The following is a 20,391-nucleotide window of genomic DNA, read 5'->3' as shown; positions in this document are numbered from 1 at the left end:
GTTCAAACGGAACCCCTTGAAGAACTTTAAGAACTAAATTCAAACTCCAAGGAGGAGCAATTGATCGAAACACAGGCCTGATTCTAGTCAGAGCCTGACAAAAAGACTGAACATCTGTCAGACGCTTGTGAAACAAAATAGACAAAGCAGAAATCTGTCCCTTTAAGGAACTTGCTGACAACCCTTTCTCCAATCCATCTTGGAGAAAAGATAAAATCCTGGGAATCCTAACTCTACTCCATGAGTAGCCCTTGGATTCGCACCAATAAAGACGTTTACGCCATATCTAATGGAAAATTTTCCTAGTAACAGGCTTACGGGCCTGAATCAAAGTATCTATAACAGAATCAGAAAACCCTTTCTTAGATAAAATTAAGCGTTCAATCTCCAAGCAGTTAGCTGCAGAGAAACTAGATTCGGATGATGGAAGGGTCCCTGAATGAGAAGGTCTTTCCTCAATGGAAGCTTCCACGGAGGCTGGGATGACATGTCCACCAGATCGGCATACCAAGTCCTGCGGGGCCATGCAGGGGCTATGAGTATCACCGATGCCCTCTCCTGTTTGACTCGAGCAATCACCCGGGGAAGGAGAGCAAATGGAGGAAACACATAAGCAAGGCTGAAGGACCAAGGCACCGCCGAGGCATCCATCAGCTCGGCCTGGGGATCCCTGGACCTGGACCCGTATTTCGGAAGCTTGGCATTTTGACGAGATGCCATGAGATCCAACTCCGGCCTGCCCCATTTGAGAATCAGGTCGGCAAATACCTCCGGATGGAGTTCCCACTCTCCTGGATTAAACGTCTGTCTGCTCAGAAAACCTGCTTCCCAGTTATCCACCCCTGGGATGTAGATCGCGGACAGATGGCATTGAATATTGCTCTCAATTCCAGAATATTGATGGGAAGGATAGACTCCGCCTGAGTCCAGACCCACTGAGCCCTTGGGGAATTCCAGACTGCTCCCCATCCTAACAGGCTGGCATCTGTGGTCACTATCACCCATGAGGGTCTGCAAAAGCACGTCCCCTGGGAAAGATGATCCAGCGACAACCAGTATAGAAAAGAGTCCCTTGTCTCCTGATCCAGATGTATTTGAGGAGACAAATTTGTATAATCTCATTCCACTGTCTGAGCATGCTCAATTGCAGAAGCCTGAGATTAAACCGAGCAATTGGAATGATGTCCATCGCCGCTACCATCAACCCAATTACCTCCATGCACTGAGCCACTGACGGCCGAGTATTGGTCTGAAGGGCTCGTCATGTGTTCAGAATCTAATTTTCTGACCTCCGTCAAAAAAATTTTCATGGATAGAGAGTTCCTAAGAAAGGGACCCTTGTCTGTGGAACCAGAGAACACTTCTCCAGATTTACCTTCCACCCATGAGTCCTCAGGAAGGCCAGAACAATGTCGGTATGAGACTTTGTGAGCTGATAAGACGCCTGGATCAGAATATCGTCCAGATAAGGCGTCACTGCAATGCCCCGCGGTCTCAGAACCGCCAGCAGCGACCCCAGAACCTTTGTGAAAATTCTGGGCGCCGTGGCTAGACTGAATGGAAGAGCCACAAACTGAAAATGTTTGTCCAGAAAGGCAAACCTCAGGAACTTGTGATGATCTCTGGATAGGAACATGAAGATATGCATCCTTTAGATCCACGGTAGTCATAAATTGACCCTCCTGGATCAATGGAAGAATGGTACGAATAGTTTCCATCTTGAAAGATGGAACTCTGAGGAACTTGTTTAGACTCTTGAGATCTAAGATAGGTCTGAAAGTTCCCTCTTTTTTGGGAACTACAAACAGATTTGAATAAAATCCCTGTCCCTGGATTGGAACGGGACAAATTACTCCCATGGAGGAGAGGTCTCTTACACAGCATAAGAACGCCTCTCTCTTTATCTGGTCTACAGACAATCGAGAAAGAAGGAATCTTCCGCTGGGGGAAGAATTTTTGAATTCCAGTTTGTATCCCTGAGATACTATATCTATTGCCCAAGGATCTTGGACGTCTCTTATCCAAGCCAGGACGAAAAATGATAGTCTGCCCCCCACTAGATCCGGTCCTGGATCGGGGGCCGCCCCTTCATGCTGACTTAGTGGCAGCAACGGGTTTCTTGGGTTGTTTGCCCTTGTTCCAAGCCTGGTTGGGCCGCCACATTGACTTGGGTTGAGAATAGCCCCCCTCCTGCTTAGTGGAAGAGGAGGTTCCCTTGAAATTTCGAAAGGAACGAAAATTACTCTGTCAACCCCTCTGTTTGGATTTCTTATCCTGAGGGAGGAGGTGACCCTTACCTCCCGTGATGTCAGAAATAATTTCTTTCAAGTCGGAACCAAACAAGGTCTTACCCTTGTAAGGGATAGCCAAAAGATTAGTTTTGGATGACACATCGGCCGACCAGGACTTCAGCCATAAGGCCCTACGTGCTAAAATGGAAAATCCTGAGCTTTTAGCCGTCAACTTAGTAATTTGCAGCGAAGCATCTGTCACAAAAGAATTAGCCAGTTTAAGCGCTTTAATTCTGTCCTGTATCTCTTCCAAAGGAGTCTCAATTTTAAGAGACTCCTCCAGAGCATCAAACCAATAAGCAGCCGCCGTGGTAACCGTGACGATGCAGGCTGCCGGTTGTAAAAGTAACCCTTGATGAACATAAAGTTTCTTAAGCAGACCCTCTAATTTCTTATCCATAGGGTCCTTAAAAGCACAACTATCCTCAATAGGGATAGTAGTTCGTTTAGCCAAAGTGGAAATGGCACCTTCCACCTTAGGCACTGTCTGCCAAGAATTCCTGATGAAATCCGCTATGGGATACATCTTCCTGAAAACGGGAGGAGAGAATGGTATACCTGGTCTCTCCCATTCCTTAGCAATAATTTCGGAAGTTCTCTTGGGAACTGGAAAAACATCTGAAGAAGGGACTTCTAGATACCTGTCCAACTTACTCAATTTTTCTGGAGGGACCACGATTTAATTGCAGTCGTCCAGAGTCACCAAAACCTCCTTCAATAACAGACGGAGGTGTTCCAGTTTAAACCGGACATTACTTCTGAATCCATCGGTAGCAGGGCGCTATCGGATTCAGAAAGCTCACCTTCAGATAGGGGGCTCCAATTCTGAACCCTGCAAAGGCATTCTGACCTCGCTTTTAAAGCATCCGAAGTCATATTGGCCACGAGGTCGTCCTTCCTTCTGCATTTGCCTTGCAGTACGAGAAAGGCAGACAACACTTCACAAAGTGTAGAGAACATAACAGCTGCTATGTCCTTCAGAGTAAATACAGTCGAAACTGCAGAGGTACTGGACTGCGCCTGGGTAGGCGTTAGGGGCTGCGACGCTTGGGGAGAAAGATGCGGCATACTCTGGATCTCATCGGTAGAATATTGAGAAGTATCCGCTCTTGTTAAAGCTTTATCAAAAAACGTGTTCTCTAAACTGTAATGCCCTCTCAGTACACGAGGGGCAAAAAGTAACAGGAGGTTCCACATTAGCATTCAAACATAATGAACATGTGACATACACAATATCATCCATGTTAGCAAATAAACAAAACAGACTTGGTTGTGAATTTGCAAACTAATATGACATTAAATAAGAAAAAAAAAAACGTGTATCTATGTCTTTAAATTTTATGAAGCAAAACGTGTAACTGTGCCTTTAAATTATATTAAACAAGCGACAGTACTCACACTCTAGGGAAACTATACACGGACATAAGAAGAAGGGTTAAAAGAAACAAACAAGTCTTAGCCCTTTACCACAGGTCAGTTAACTAAGAAGCCTCTGCCACAGCTCTGCTGAGGCGCCTACCTGCCCCCTCGTGAAAACATCCGTTGACAAAGTAATCTGCCTAAGACCGCTTGCTTTAAAAACAGAAACCATGCGGTCTCCGCAGTTAGGGAATGCTCTGCTCCGTCTTTACCCACGCTCCAGAAGACACTGTTGGGAGGAAAAACAGCCGCGCGGCTTTCCTGAGCGCGGGAGAATAACTCTGCCCTTCGTGGGCGTTAACTAGTCTCAGAGCGTTACACACAACCGCGATCTGAATGCCTGAAAGTTTAAGCACACCATGCGGTCCACTCAGTACATAATAAAAATGTTAATAAAAAACATGCACCGGAACACTTTATAACAGAAAAGCTTGGTACACTAAAGCTTATGACTGAAAGTAGGATCCCAGCGTCTAGCCCACAGTCCATCTACGCTCTCACATAAAAATGAAAATGTGATCTGAGCGTTCCTATTCTGTCATCCCCCACCCCATCTTCCCTTAAGACATTAGAGAAGCCCTGAGAAAAACTTTACACAGGGAGACATAGGAACCATTACAGTAGCCAATTACAGTAGCCATATCTGAGTTAGTTGCTGTCCCAGAAGTTAAAAGCTGCACATACCTGGTTGCTGATCAACAGCATGAACCACAGTACCACAGCCATCAAGAAGTCTCCTTACCTCCTTGCCAATCTGTGGAGAAATACCGGGTCTTAGTTAGTAATTGCTAAGACCATATTGAAAAAGGGCAGCACTCAGTATGGGAGGCACAGTGAGAAGTGAATCCCACCAGTTCCCAATGCCTTAATGCCACCTGTAGCTCTGCTAACAAGAGGCTGACCAGGTCCTGGCTACACCCTGCAATAAAATAGTACTCACTGGTACCATTTAAAAATAAAAAAAAAACTCTTGATTGAAGAATCTAAACTAACACCTCACTTTACCTCTTCCTATTACTAACACAGGCAAAGAGAATGACTGGGGTGGGAGGGAAGGGAGGAGCTATATATACAGCTCTGCTGTGGTGCTCTTGGCCTCCTCCTGTTGACCAGGGGGCGATATCCCATAAGTAAGGATGAAATCCGTGGACTCATATCTTGTAAAAGAAAACAAAAATAAACATGAAGAAGCCGTTTCTTACGAATTTAAGAGGGCAGTAGGTAAAACAAATCATAATTTTATAGTACATTGTCCCTATAATGAAGTTCTTTTTGGTTTTAAAACACACACATGTAAAATAACCTACATTTACTAACAGCCAAACCTGGGTATAGTAGTGATTAATAGAACGGTTACAATGTTAAACGGTTTTAAATTCAGGTAAGTTTGGAGTAGTACACCTTCTGATAACATGTGAGAATTGCACAGTGTAAATGATCAGTTCAATGTGATATACTTTGGTACTTAAAGGGACATGAAACCCAAATTCGGGGTTTCATGATTCAGAAAGAGCATGCAATTTCAAACAACTTTCCAGTTTACTTTTATTATTTAAATTGCTTCATACTCTTGTTATTCTTTGCTGAGAGGTTTATGTAGGTAAGCTCAGGAGTAGCAAAGAACCTAGGTTCTAGCTGCTGATTGGTGGCTGCGCATATATATATATATATATATATATATATATATATATATATATATATATATATATATATATATATATATATATATATATATATATATATATATATATATATATATATATATATATATATATATATACACACACACACTTATACTGATTGTCATTGTGTTCAGTTAGAAACCAGTAGTGAGCATTGCTGCTCCTTCAACAAATGATACCAAGAGCAAGTACATAGCAAATTTGACAATAGAAGTAAACTGGAGAGTTGTTTAAAATTGTATGTTATACCTAAATCATGAAATAATTTTTTGGTTTCGTGTCCCTTTAAGTACTGGATATAACAGCTGTGTGATATATGTTGGTACAGTATACAGTGTTCCACATATTAAAAAAACAGCGTTACAGGATCTAATCCATTAGAGCATGTAACTTTAAGACTACTGACCCTAGAACATGGAGTGTTATCCCCCACAAAGGGGTTAAACAGACTATATTTACTGCATGGAATTTGCAGAGAACTGCTGGTTCCAAGGGGAAAACACTCAACCCATTAAGTTATTTGTTAGTTTAGTTGTCAAACACAAAACATTAATCAGAGTCTGGTGTTATTTCCCTCTGCTATAAGAAAGTAACTAGAGACTTTCCATATCTTATTCTGTACGTTATCAAACTCATTTGTATAACTTCTTTGGAAGTCACTCCCATCTACTAAGTGCAAATTAAACGTTCAAATATCAAATTACAATTACATAGGGTAAAATATATAAATTTCTTTCAGAGTCAAATTACTATTTCTCTTGAGAAATGTATATACTAGAATTGCACTTTTAATGTATAAAAATGACAGTAATTGGGGCACATACATTTAAAAAAAAAAAAAAAAACACCTGACATCTAGAGTATATCTATGTTCCAGAGTTGATCTTTGTAGCATGAAATGAGACAAGTGCAAATCTTTTTCTAACACTTACACCATTGGAAGCCTTATTTGCCTTCCACTCGTCCAGCTGAGCTTTGGTCTTGGCATCTACTTTTACAAGCAGCTTCTTTTCTCCAATTTGTAGATCATGGAGTAATCGGAGAGCTCGCAATGTAGATTCGGGCTCTTTATATTCACAAAACCCAAAAGCTAGAAAACAAAAAACGGAACATTCTATGCTGCTGTAAAATAGTTTTAAGGATACTTATATCAACCAAGATAAATGCAATCTAAGGAAAGATATATAAATAGCCTGTTTCATTGTAATAAAAAAATAAGTGGGTCACACGCAATAGAAATAGCAATACTGTATGTATTTATTTTTTTACTTCATTTATGCAGTGTCCATTACTTCCGGTTACAACTACACAAGGGAGCTGTGATCTCTACAGGTAGGTATATATAATTTTATGTCAAATCTTCTAGAGTAACATAAGCTGGTTTACTATTCAGTAAATTCTAGAGCAATGAGAAGTCAGTTTTGTCAATGTTCAGTAGAGGCAGAATGCAACCTAACATATCAGTATGTCAGCTCGTCTCCACGAGGGTAGTAGCTACATTTAAAATTATTAAGTGCTTATTTTGCAAGAAAACAATTAAGTGGTTTGCTGTTTTTTACCCAATGTGTTTCTTTTTATGCTTACTTTGATTTAACATGTATTTTACTAAAAGAAGCAGTTTCATATCCGTTTAAATTTATATACACGATATAACGATAGTATAATGTAAAATTTTGTTTGTTTCCAGTGACTTCTTATACCAGCTGCAGAGTATAAAATGTATGAGAAATTGCATTTTCAGGTTTATTTGTGAATATGAAATAGCTGGTTTATTAAAATTGGTTGAGCTTAGAGGTAAAATCAGATCTCCTTATTTTATCACTTTGTGTACACACACACGCTTCCTTATCTTATAACTATGTAAACCAGAGCCCAATAATTAGGGCCCGATTCTATAAATTTCTCTGGTCTGGTGAGATTCTAAAAAAAGGTGCCTAGTCAGTATTATGAGGCCACACTGATTGTTTTAAATACATTTTTTACCTTCAGAACCAACACCTGACATTTCGCGGTTGGAGACTCTATTCTCAACACCTCAACCCAGGTCCGCTGTCTTGGGGTCACACTAGACTCACATATATAAGTGCTTACCAAATCCTGCCATTCACACCTACACAACATTTCCAGAATTCGTCCCTTCCTTACTCAAAAAACAAAAATACTTATTCATTCCCTCATTTTGTCACGCATTGATTATTGCAATCTACTCCTAAATGGCCTTCCAAAACACCGACTCTCCTCCCTCCAATCTATTATGAATGCTTCTGCTAGACTCATCCACCTAAGTCGCCGATCTACATCAGCTGCTCCGCTCTGTCAGTCTCTACAATGGCTCCCCATACATTCCAGAATACAATTTAAAGTATTAACCCTAACTTACAAAGCACTCAACAGTCTAACTCCCAACTATATTTCATCTCTCATTGTGAAATATTCCCCATCCCGTCCTCTTCGTTCAACCTCTGACCTACATCATTACACTCCTGTTATCTCTACATCCCAGTCTCGCCTCCAAGACTTCACACATGCTGCTCCTGTCCTCTGGAACTCTTTACCGCGCTCCATAAGACCTCCAATCTTGTATAGCATCAGACGGTCCTTGAAAACTCAACTATTCAGAGAGGCTTACCATCTTCTCCTCCATCCCTCATCCGAACCAAACTAATACATGAACTGCCTGACTCACTGCTGCAAAAACCACCAATGTAACAAGCTACCCCAACCTTATGTCTCTGCACCCAAAACCCGTAGACTGAGCTCTCTGGAGCAGGGCCCTCTTCCTCCTGTGCTAGATTTGTTTAGTTTTGTTATGTTTTGTATTTTATCACAAATCTTTGTCATTGTGTACCCCTATCATTGTACCCAGTGCTACGGAATTTGGCAGCTCTATAAAAATAAATTATGATAATAATAAATAATAATAATAATAATAATAATAATAAGTATCTCATTAAGGGGAGTTCACTTACAGAATATGTTTTGTGAGAAATAAGTTGATGATTTTCTCTCTATGAAAGCGGGTTTTTAGAATCTGGTCCTTAGAAAGAACAATGGAAAATTAACAAATTATCTCTTCTACACCCCACTGGGAGTGTAATTTCTTCTGCTGGCTATGTATACATATAAAAAGTATAGAAACTTTCAGAATAGGTACGGATGCCACTGGCTGAATCAGCTATTTCAAATGTCGAAATAAGGATAAAGCTACTTGTAAACAAATTTAATACACTCCAGAAGATACAATGGGTCATTGGGAACAAAACATTTGGGGTAAACTGTCCCTGTAACCGTGAATGTACTATCATCTTTTAGTTAAGGAAAACTTACATACTGCAGCCAGAGCACAGCACGGTTTGAAGAGAATGACGTGAAGCAGCACTGCAAAGCTAAAGCGCTAACAATTCCTGCAGGTACCTGTTCTTTCTGCAGGCATGCTGCATTTTCTGTGATTATGTTTTGCCTTGGGGCTATCTACTATAGAAACAGAGTCACAATGACTAAATCTGGCTTGCTGGTGTGGCAGTTTCAAAGTGGAGTCCATACACTAAATTAAAAAGGGACAGTGCATACAAAATGTTTCTATTGTGCATATGAAAGAAAAGTAACACAAATATTTTGTATGTACACAAGTGCATACATTTTTTTTTTAAAACTTAAAGCAACAGGTAATGATTATGCGTAACTGATATTTAACTATTAATGCACAAAGTTGATAGTGAAAGCTCCTTGATCCTAGTTTATGGTTTATTCAGCACAGGCACAGTATCAGAGAATTTTAAGACCAATAAACATGAGCAATTTGTCTTTTTCATCATTGTTCTAGGTCTCTTTAAATATAAAAAAAAAAAAAAAAAAAAAAAAGCGCTAAAATTAGAAACACAAAATAGTGCAAGCCAAATTGCCATTGAACCATGCATGCAAATCCCAGTCTCTCAACATCTTTGAATGAGGTTGTCATGTGTCACTTGCACACAGATGTCCGGACACTTAATTTACTATCATTTGCACACACAGCAAGTTAACAAAAACACCAATAAAAGTTTTAGCAAGAACATTTTATAACAAGCACGCATTATAAAAATGCTTCTAGTAGAATATAAAGTGCACTGATGCACAATTCAAATTAGTTTTTATTTTACCCCCCTGTCAAATTTGGCAAAAAAAAAAAAAAAATACCTTGAAGTTTCCCAGATGCTCCTTGTACCCGTTTCCAGCTTAAAACCAATCCACATTTCTGTTTACAAAAAAGAAAAGAATAAATATATTTAATTATTGAAGCCTTCATCTTAAACTAAAGCTTAAAGGTAAGGTTAAAAAAAAAAGACCATTACATAGCACGTTACTCAATTCATAACATTTGCAAGGTATTTATCAGAAAGTGTGTGCATAGTATAGAAAACAACTAAGATGCCCAATGTAGAGTCAGGATGTAGTTTTTAATTCAATATTGAGCCCTTGGAGTTTCAGTGCCCTTTTTCTCCCCTATTAAGGAGTGGGATTGAGCAATGACAGACCAGGAAATTCGCTCTGCAAGGAGAGGTAATGCAGCATATTTAAATAGATTTAACACCAGCTTGCTTGAATGATATATTTAGAGCATAGATTAACCCGAGAATAATTTGTGTATGTATTATAAAAATTTATATATATATATATATATATATATATATATATATATATATATATATATATATATATATATATATATATATATATATATATATATTTAGATTGAGGTGCATGTATTCAGTGTTTAACGCTTGAAGTACTTGTATTATAGTTAACAGTAACATTATATGGATGACTGGAACATATTTGGGAGGCTAGTAAGAGCGCAAAGATGAATTTTGCATAATTTTTGACCCAGTGGTTGGGCCTGCTGTCTAGATCTGTCCACTGGCAACTACTTTGAAAAAAAAAATGAAAACTGCCATTCCCCTTATGCCACACCTGATTAAAAGTCTGAAGTTAGCAGCGACCTATGCAAATTCAGCCATAAAATATTCCAAAACAGACTCACCACTGCACTTTCCTTGTTTCATGCATGCAGGGGACAATCAAGGTAATATTTCACTGATACAAGCCTGTTATGTATTGATCTAATATGTTTATCATCTGATTCTGGTAATCGATGGGTTAATTTTCTATTGAATGACAGTTTTCACAAATAAGAGGTTACATTAATGTTGCAAGTAATGCAGTGGGTAAGCGTGAAACAAGACTGCTAATATTTAACATTTATCCTAACTAATTAGATTTTCCATCCCTGTATGTGAGACTAAAAGGAAAGAAGGTATAAGGGAAGGACAAGAAATAGAAGACATATGAGAACTACTTACCGCTAGGAGCTGCCTGATGAGCATGTCAGAAGCTTTGTCTGAAATATTGCCCACAAAGACTGTTGTAGTTGGACCATTGTTTTCATCATTTTCTTTATTTTTAAGAGCCATAAGATCTTTCCGAGGTCCAAGGTGCTTTCCCATCATAGAAACTGTTGGTACCAATACCTTTAGATATTTTAAAAGAAAAGGAAAAAAAAAAAAAACTTAGAAAATAATCAAGTTCTGAAACAGGATAGGAAGCGATTTCAATTTTACTTCCACTTACAGTAGGTCCAGGAGCCATTAAACTCATTGGAACAGGAATCATTGGAGTTCCTGAAAAAAGAAAAAAAAAATATGAGAAAATATCACTTTGGAAGCAATCCAAAATTATGTTTCTAAATGCATCTCCACATTACTAATCACCACAATCAAAACCTACTACTCCTTGACGTCTAGACTTGATATAGGCGCGCGCGTGTGTATATACAGGTGGCGTGTGTGTGTGCGTGTATATACAGGTGGCGTGTGTGTGTGCGTGTATATACAGGTGGCGTGTGTGTGTGCGTGTATATACAGGTGGCGTGTGTGTGTGCGTGTATATACAGGTGGCGTGTGTGTGTGCGTGTATATACAGGTGGCGTGCGTGTATATACAGGTGGCGTGTGTGCATATACAGGTGGCGTGTGTGTATATACAGGTGGCGTGTGTGTATATACAGGTGGCGTGTGTGTGCATATACAGGTGGCGTGTGTGTGCATATACAGGTGGCGTGTGTGTGCATATACAGGTGGCGTGTGTGCGCGCGTGTATATACAGGTGGCGCGCGTGCATATACAGGTGGCGTGTGTGCGCGCGTGCATATACAGGTGGCGTGTGTGCGCGCGTGCATATACAGGTGGCGTGTGTGCGCGCGTGCATATACAGGTGGCGTGTGTGCGCGCGTGCATATACAGGTGGCGTGTGTGCGCGCGTGCATATACAGGTGGCGTGTGTGCGCGCGTGCATATACAGGTGGCGTGTGTGCGCGCGTGCATATACAGGTGGCGTGTGTGCGCGCGTGCATATACAGGTGGCGTGTGTGCGCGCGTGCATATACAGGTGGCGTGTGTGCGCGCGTGCATATACAGGTGGCGTGTGTGCGCGCGTATATATACAGGTGGCGTGTGTGCGTGCGTATACAGGTGGCGTGTGTGTGTGTGTATACAGGTGGCGTGTGTGTATACAGGTGGCGTGTGTGTGTATACAGGTGGCGTGTGTGTGTATACAGGTGGCGTGTGTGTGTGTGTATACAGGTGGCGTGTGTGTGTGTGTATACAGGTGGCGTGTGTGTGTATACAGGTGGCGTGTGTGTGTATACAGGTGGCGTGTGTGTGTGTGTATACAGGTGGCGTGTGTGTGTGTGTATACAGGTGGCGTGTGTGTGTGTGTATACAGGTGGCGTGTGTGTATACAGGTGGCGTGTGTGTGTATACAGGTGGCGTGTGTGTGTGTGTGTATACAGGTGGCGTGTGTGTGTGTGTGTATACAGGTGGCGTGTGTGTGTGTGTGTATACAGGTGGCGTGTGTGTGTGTGTATATACAGGTGGCGTGTGTGTGTGTGTGTATACAGGTGGCGTGTGTGTGTGTGTGTGTATACAGGTGGCGTGTGTGTGTGTGTGTATATACAGGTGGCGTGTGTGTGTGTGTGTGTGTGTATACAGGTGGCGTGTGTGTGTGTGTATATACAGGTAGCCCTCAGTTTACGCCGGGGTTAGGTTCCAGGAGGAATGGTTGCAAATCAAAACCGTTGTAAATTGAAATCCAATTTATAATGTAAGTCAATGGGAAGTGAGGGAGTTAGGTTCCAGGCCCCTCAAAATTGTCATAAGTAACACCAAATACATTATTTTTAAAGCTTTGAAATGAAGACTTTAAATGCTAAACATCATTATAAACCTAATAATATAGAGTGTATCATCATCAAACTAAGTTTAATTAACAAAAACATTTGCTAACAGCACCTAATTAAATAATCACACAACAGACTGCATCATCATCAAACTAAGATTTATGAACAAAAAAGTTTTTTTACTTGCATTTTTCAGTAATCAGTTCTCTGCATTGTTAGCATGTTAGATAATATTGGGTCTGCACCTATTCTGTGCATTTCAGTCTGCAGTGATTAATAAGCAGATAGGCACCCTCACCTCAAGCAGCTGAACAGGAAGATAATAGGGAAGTGGCTGCTAAATCTTGTTGCTCGATAGCTACATTTCTGCTCTGTGTACACAGATAAATTTCAGTCTAAGTTGCATAACTTTGCTGCAAAACAAGCGGACAGCTCCACCTACTGGCTATTTTAATTAGTGCACTGCTTTCCAAAGCTTTTCAATAGCAGTCACATGACTGGAAAAAAAAAAAAGGTCGTTATTCTGAAACGGCGTAAATTGAACCGGCGTAAACCGATGGCCACCTGTATACACACACCGCAGTGTTTTTGCAATGTTATTTGTAGCTTTTTTATACAATGTTGCAAAACGCTGCTGCTATAGAGTACTAAAGACACGTGCACACTCCTGAGCTTTTATGAGCCTACCCAGTTTTACTCTTCAATAAAAGATACAAAAACAAAGCAAATTGGAAAGTTGCATGCTCTACCCGAATCATGGAAGTTTAATTTTTACTTAACCTTTTAACGCCGTTATATTCCGTCATATTTACACTGGGCTTTAAAGCCGTTATGACGGAATAGAACGTCATATCAAACGGCTGTCCTGAAGCCTTCTGCGCTTCAAGGACTTGATCGCGGTCTGGAGGGCGTTCCTAGGGTTGTAGTGACGCCCCCCAGATGCGATCAATAATTGAAATCTCGCGATCGTATGCACGATCGCGTAGTTTCAATTTGTCTACATCGGAACAGGTGTTCCGATGTAGACACTTTAACCCTGTCATGAAAGGGTTAAAAGGGACAGTATACTGAAAAATAGTTTTCCCTTAATGTGTTTACAATTGCTTTGTTTACCAACTGCAGAGTAAAAAATGTATGGTTTTTTTTGTGTATATTAACCTCTTAAGGACATATGACAGAATTTTTCCGTCATAAAACAATTGAGCAAACAGAAAGCTGTGTCCTTAAAGGGTTAAAGCTCTGATTTTGTGTTTTGAAGCCACAACCTAATAAAATGGGTTGAGCTTGTATGTACAATCAGATCTCATTACTGTATCACATTGTGTACATATACCTGCTTCTTTATCTTATATCTGTCCATAAAACAACCACCAGTACTTGGAGAGAACAATGGAAAATCAACATTTTATTACCTTATCTCTGCTATATCCCACTGGGAGTGTAATTTCTTCTGCTGGCTGTGTTTACACAGTTTATCTATAGCTTGGACCTGCGGCCACAAACTTTCAGAATAGGCGGGGATACCAAATGCTAAATCAACTATTTCAATTGCCAATTTAAGGGTAAAGGAGCTACTTTTAAACAATTTAATACCCTCCAGCAGGTAAAGTGGATCATTGGGAACAAATTAAAGGGGAGAAATTTTTTGAGTAAACTGTCTCTAATGTGCTTGTTTTTGCACAGGTAGCATAAGCACTGGACACAGATTACAGGAGCATTATATTCTTAGATTGAGCAAAGAAAGTTCATAAAAATTCATACTACACTTGTTTTTATTTTTTTACAGGATGTTCTTGTAGGAAACAAACCATCTTTTTCAGTGAGAACTGTGCCTATGAGCTAGTGTGCAATAGATACCTGGGTGTACACTTACTCAGTGGTATTTAAATGTAAACAGATTAAAAGAAAAAAAAATGTTTAAAAGTTGCTCATTAATGAATATCCCTTTAAGTTCATAGAAAAGATAAGACAGCACTAATGTTTAAAAAAAAAAAAAAAAAAAAAAAAAAAAAAAGAGAAACAGAACAGTGAACAAATTGAGATTTGTATATAAAATCCCCAGCTCCGCTATGTTATTCTAATTCGCTACTGTGTGTGGTTAAAAGGCCATTTCCATCACGCATATGAAAGGAAAGAAACTATATCTGCTAAACATTTAGCAGTCCTAATAAAAAAATAATTTTATGTACAGCTGGGTACCTTGTTTAAAACCAAAATCTTATCTCATAAAATTATTAATTTTTCTTCAATAGACACTAAACCCAGTTTTTTTTCTTTCAGATTCAGATAGATCATGCAATTTTAAGCAACTTTCTAATTTACTCCTATTATCAATTTTTCATTGTTCTCTTACAATCTTTATTTAAATTGCAGGAATGAAAAGCTTAGGAGCCGGTCCAATTTTACTTCAGAACCCGGGTTATGCTTGCTTATTGGTTTGCTAAATGTGGCCACCAATAAGCAATCGCTATCCAGGGTGCTGAACCTAAAATGGGCTGGCTGCTAAGCTTTACATTCCTGCTTTTTAAACAAAGATAGCAAGAAAATGAAGAAAAAATATTAGGAGTAAATTAGAAAGTTGCTTAAATTGTATGCTCTATCTGAATCGTTAAAGAAAAAAATTGGGTTTAGTATCCCTTAAACCTTTCATTATTTATCATAAACAGCGAAAATTGATCCTGAAACACGCTACACAATGACTGATCAGTGCAGGATCTTAATTGTATTTGCCTTAAACGAGCCATACTAACAGAGATAAGAAACAATACTCAATAGGCTTTAAAGGGTTAGTCCATCGGTTTAAAACATGCAAATTGTGTTAGTGAGTTTTAAAAGCACTTAAAAATTTAGTTTGCATAAAGATCATGCGATGCAGTGTTCAATTGTCAATCTGTACTTTGCAAATGTATAAAAGTTAAATGTTCCTTAATCATGAAACCAACCTTAAAATACACTACAACAAGGAAAATCATACACTTTTTGTTTAAAGGGACACTCAATCAAAATTAAACTTTCATGATTCAGATAGAGCATGCCATTTTAAACAACTTTCCAATTTACTTCCATTAACAAAATGTGTACATTCTTTTTATATTTAAACTTTTTGAGTCACCAGCTCCTACCGAGCATGTGCAAGAATAAGTGTGTGCATTTGTGAATCATGGATTGCTGTCACATGGTACGTGTATGCATTTGTGAATGGCTGATGGCTGTCACATGGTACAGGGGGAGTGGAAAAAGACATAACTTTTAAAATTGTCAGAAAAAAATTCTACTACTCATTTGAAGTTCAGACTAAGTGCTATTGCATTGTCTTGTTATCTTGCATTTGTTGATTATGCAAATCTACTGTGTTGACTGGTCCTTTAAATGTTACTTACCGGGAGGTGGAGGGAAACCAGGGAACTGAGGAGGTGGGAGCCCTGGAGGAAGAGCTGGAATACCCATTGGTGGGCGGTTCAGATGTGGTGGGTAAGACATGTTTTTTGTATAAACCTACAAAACAAAGTGACTATTTAGGCATATGCACAGCAGATCTGCAATTTGTAAACAATGCAGTGCATTTTACAGAATGCATTTTCAAACACCAAAATAGTTTTTAGTCTTATTAACATAAATTAAAAAATATATATTAAAACATAGTTGAACAAATGTATTCCGTTTTCATATAAAATGGCAAAAGTACAAACACACAGAGCCTGTCTAATCGCAGGAGTCAAGGTTCCTAGAATTTTGGCTCCTAATTGATTAAAAATGTGTATATAATTTTCTATACAACCCGCGATCTACATGTAACCACTACTGGTGGTGTTACAGGTTTATTGACTAGGCCTGTGCATTTGGTAATTAGTTTCATAAGCAGCAGACACGGATTTATTAGTGAGAATGAGTAACACACAAAGATCTGTGTAAATCCAAATTTTTGTGTGTTGCACTTTTGCAAAAATAAAATTTGGCACAAAAAAAACAGAAAGCCGCTACCCGCGGCCAAATTCATATTCGTTCATTAAACGAATTGCCAAATGCACATGCCCATTATTTACGTTTACAAGGCCCTATTAAATGCGAACACTTAAAGGAACGGTCTACTTAAAATTAAACTTTCATGATTCAGACAGCATGCAATTTTAAACAACTTTCCAATTTACTTTTATCATCAAATTTGTTTTGTTCTCTTGGTATTCTTTGTTGAAAGGTAAACCTAGATAGGAGCATATGCTAATTTCTGAGCTCTTGAATGCCGCCTCATATCTCTGCTGCTTAGCTCACATTCCTAAAGATATCAAGAGAACGAAGAAAAATTAATAGGAGTAAATTAGAAAGTTGCTTAAAATGGCATGCTCTATCCGAATCATGAAAGAAAAAAGTATATCTAGTTAAAACCATGAACTGTTTGAAAAGAGGTAGAACTAGGTACTGTTTCCTTTTCACTTGGCCTTATATCGTATAACGTAAAATGTAGTGAAAAAAAAAAAAAAAGGACCGAGAAAGGCTAGGGGCCAGGTTGGAAAATCCCTGAGAGACAGTCGTCAATATGTTGCTGTTTTGCAATGCTGCTACATGTGCCGGGTTTTATGTACCGGTTGAGTGTGAGTGAGACACCTGAACTCAGTAATTAGTAGGGGTATCCATATGCTAAATCAGAGGTGGCTAACTTTTTTAAAAGGAACAGTAAACACCTTGTAATTACAATACATTTCTGTTGTCTTGCTATAAAATACTAGATCAGCCAAGTCTAAAGATTTTAGAAACAAACGTCTTTCTTGCTGCAATTATTTTTCAATAGCCATACTTCCCTACCACTTGTCTTTTTTAGAGGAGCCAATCCCGATTTGAGTCTGCAGACAATAAGGTTAGCAACAGTTATGTTAGTATAAAGTGCATTGTTTTGCAGTTGTTACAAGCTAAAGCCAATTGGGGAAAGATATGTGGCAGGGCTAGCCTCAGGAAGTCTGCAGTGTGAATTCACAGCTCTAAGACAGAGCTAAATTAAATTTAGAGGCAAAACACCACAACTAAATGTATATTAAAATACCAAGGTGTTTACTGCCTCGTTAAGTGATGCGCCAAATTGATAATCTTTTTAATATTAATACTCAATGGCCTACTGTAACCAGCTTTTAAAATATGAAGGGCTGTTAAAGGAATACTAAACCCAATTGTTTTCTCTCATGATTCAGATAGAGCATGCAATTTTCAGAAACTTTCTAATTTTCTCCTATTATGATTTTTTCTTGGTTCTCTTGCTATCTTTATTTAAAATGTAGGAATGTAACGCTTAGGAGCTGGCCCATTTTTGGTTCAGTATCCTACATTTAGTCACCAATAAGCAAGCGTAACCCAGGTACTGAAAAAAAAATGGGCCGTCTCCTAAGCCTTACATTCCTGCTTTTCAATAAAGATAGCAAAAGAATGAAGAACATTTGATAATAGGAGTAAATTAGAAAGTTGCTTAAAATGACATGCTCTATCTGAATCAAGAGAGAAAATGTTGGGTTTAGTATCCCTTTAACAAAACTTGAAAGTTAAGCTATTTTTTCTTAGAAAGCTGTGTGGTGTGAGTGATCATATACACACATACACAAAATCAACAAGTGAAAAAGAAAAATAATGTATGTACAATTGTGGCCAAGAAAAACAAACAATATGGTGGTAGCCCAAAGTGGTGTGACAGCATATTTGTTTTCAGTGCCACTGTAGGTATTCCTGCAACAGGATGCAACTTGAAGCAAATATGCACATAACAAACTTATTGATTCAAACCTCAAGACTTATCGAACCTTGGGACACCATACAGAAGATTTAAGCATGTCATAAAAACAAAACGGCACTTTACAAAGTCACACAGCTCTTAAAATTTTACTTTCAACATAACCTATTATTCTATGCATATTTATAAATAAAACTGATAGACTAAAACATACATATGGCTTCTAAATATTGTTAGTAGCTCCTAAGACTCAAGTAGATTTGCACTTCTTACAATTTGAGAGATAAGCTCAAATACTCTCCGGTCTCCTAAAAAAACATAAAATGTGGCTCTTTAACTTTTCATCAGTCTCCTGAGAGGATGGATATAAAGATAGATAAACCCCTATATTAAATTACATTTGTTTTGGTATAATTTTTTACATCAGACCTAAAACCAAACTAAGATATGAACTCATATAAAAGACGTATCCATCATTACATGTGTAGGGGAGTCACGCCACAGCGGCCACACAGATTGAATGAGATCGTTTTGCACTACGTATGGGGAAAACAGGGAAACAACTCTAAGACGTATGTGAATTACAGCAGGATTATAAAAACTGAACTAACCAGAAAGTTGCGGAAGCAATGCATAACGAAAAGGGTTAATTCATGAATATTTCTCAGACTAATGTAAATAAAAATTTAAAAAAAAACGTAATTCTGGATCTAGGGTCGTGGTCCCGCCATGATCCCAGCCGGGTGGTGCGGTTACCTGCAGATAAGCCTTTTGGGCCGGAAGAAGGAATCGTCTGGTCAGAGACTTTTCTCCTCCTGCCTTTGGTTATAGCGGCACAAAAAAAAACCAAGGGAGATAGGGCCTCTCGCCAGCCCCTTTGTAAGGTTACAAAAAGGAAGCGGATTCACCGCTCCGTTTCCCGACACCACGGTACACATACACTGTGACCCCTGAGGCCTTCACTCACCCGCCCCGCTGGCTAAAGCCGTGTCACTGCCTTGGTGCGAAGACAGAACCTTTTACCCGCCGTGCGCACTTCTGCCAACCAAAAATTCCGTCGCGCCGGCCGCTCTAACCTCGGCTTCTACTCCTCTACTAGGCCGCACTCACGCTGCAGCGCCGCACACAAAGCCCAGCATGCAAAGCGGTACGGAAGGAGGAGACGTCTGGGAAGTTGAGTGGGAGGGGACATGGTAGCCACCAGTGCCACCACCATCTTCAGAAAGGATAGAAGGAAGAGGCTGACATATTGATATGACCAAGTTTGCACTGATCAGTTGATGTACTTTTTTTTTACTTTCAAGCTTTAGTAGTTACACCTACATTTCAAAATGCTGTGGTGTTCTATTTAGTTATGATCTTGCCTAGTACGTAAATGGTAATGATTAAGATCCTGATAGGAATCAAATTTTAAAGTGATGGTATCTGAGTGTTTAAAAAACGCTAGGACTTACCACAACAAAAAATAAACTGGACTTTGAGTTATGAGTTTCTAAAAAAAAGGGTGCTAAGCTCACCCTTTCTGTGTTGTGGCTCCTCACTAAAGTCCGCGCCTCCAGCCGTCCACAGCACAGCACTCTTTTCTCAGTGAGGTGACGTTTCCACCTCTAAACCAATACTCCCCATTAGCATGTCTCCCAATTAGCATCTTCACAGTAGGTGGAATAAGGAACAGAATAAAACAAACATTTTTTTTTATGTTTAACCTTTTAACGTCGTTAGGACGTTGTATTTTGTCCGAATTTTGCTGGGCTTTTTTGCGCAGAAGGACAGAATACAACGTCCTAACCGCTTGGCTTTCCTGAAGCCACTGGCGCTTCCCTGATGGAATCGCGGTCTGGAGGGCGTGCCTAGCATCATAGGGACGCCCCCCTGACGCAATCCCATCATTGAAATCTCGTGCACGATTGTGAGATTTCAATTTGTTTACATTGGAACAGTTGTTCCGATGTAGACACGTTAACCCTGGCACGCAAGGGTTTACATAGAAGACACAGAGAAGGGAGGGAAAATATTTGTCTTCTGTCTTTAATTAAATCTTGATAATTCAATCACTCAAGCTAGAATAATCTCTATT

General features: G+C 39.3%; 1 protein-coding gene across 5 annotated transcripts in view; it reads right to left on the bottom strand.

Moving 5' to 3' along the window:
• The window catches only part of RBM25 (RNA binding motif protein 25), a 183,911-nt gene extending 164,469 nt beyond the window's left edge, over nucleotides 1-19,442 (bottom strand). For 2 of the 5 annotated variants that reach the window (XM_053697776.1, XM_053697781.1), the window contains exons 1-6: nucleotides 18,926-19,064; nucleotides 15,985-16,099; nucleotides 11,000-11,049; nucleotides 10,732-10,899; nucleotides 9,569-9,626; nucleotides 6,325-6,482 (exon numbers count right to left, since the gene is read on the bottom strand). In XM_053697776.1, the coding sequence (XP_053553751.1) occupies nucleotides 6,325-6,482; nucleotides 9,569-9,626; nucleotides 10,732-10,899; nucleotides 11,000-11,049; nucleotides 15,985-16,099; nucleotides 18,926-18,949 (573 nt within the window). In that variant the 5' untranslated portion in view covers nucleotides 18,950-19,064. The other 3 variants (XM_053697780.1, XM_053697778.1, XM_053697777.1) reach the window with 3 other exon arrangements.
• Nucleotides 19,443-20,391: the final 949 nt, after the last annotated feature.

Source organism: Bombina bombina, chromosome 1 (genome assembly GCF_027579735.1).
Source record: "Bombina bombina isolate aBomBom1 chromosome 1, aBomBom1.pri, whole genome shotgun sequence".
Lineage (NCBI taxonomy): Eukaryota > Metazoa > Chordata > Amphibia > Anura > Bombinatoridae > Bombina > Bombina bombina.
This window is presented reverse-complemented; position numbering and strand designations above follow the sequence as displayed.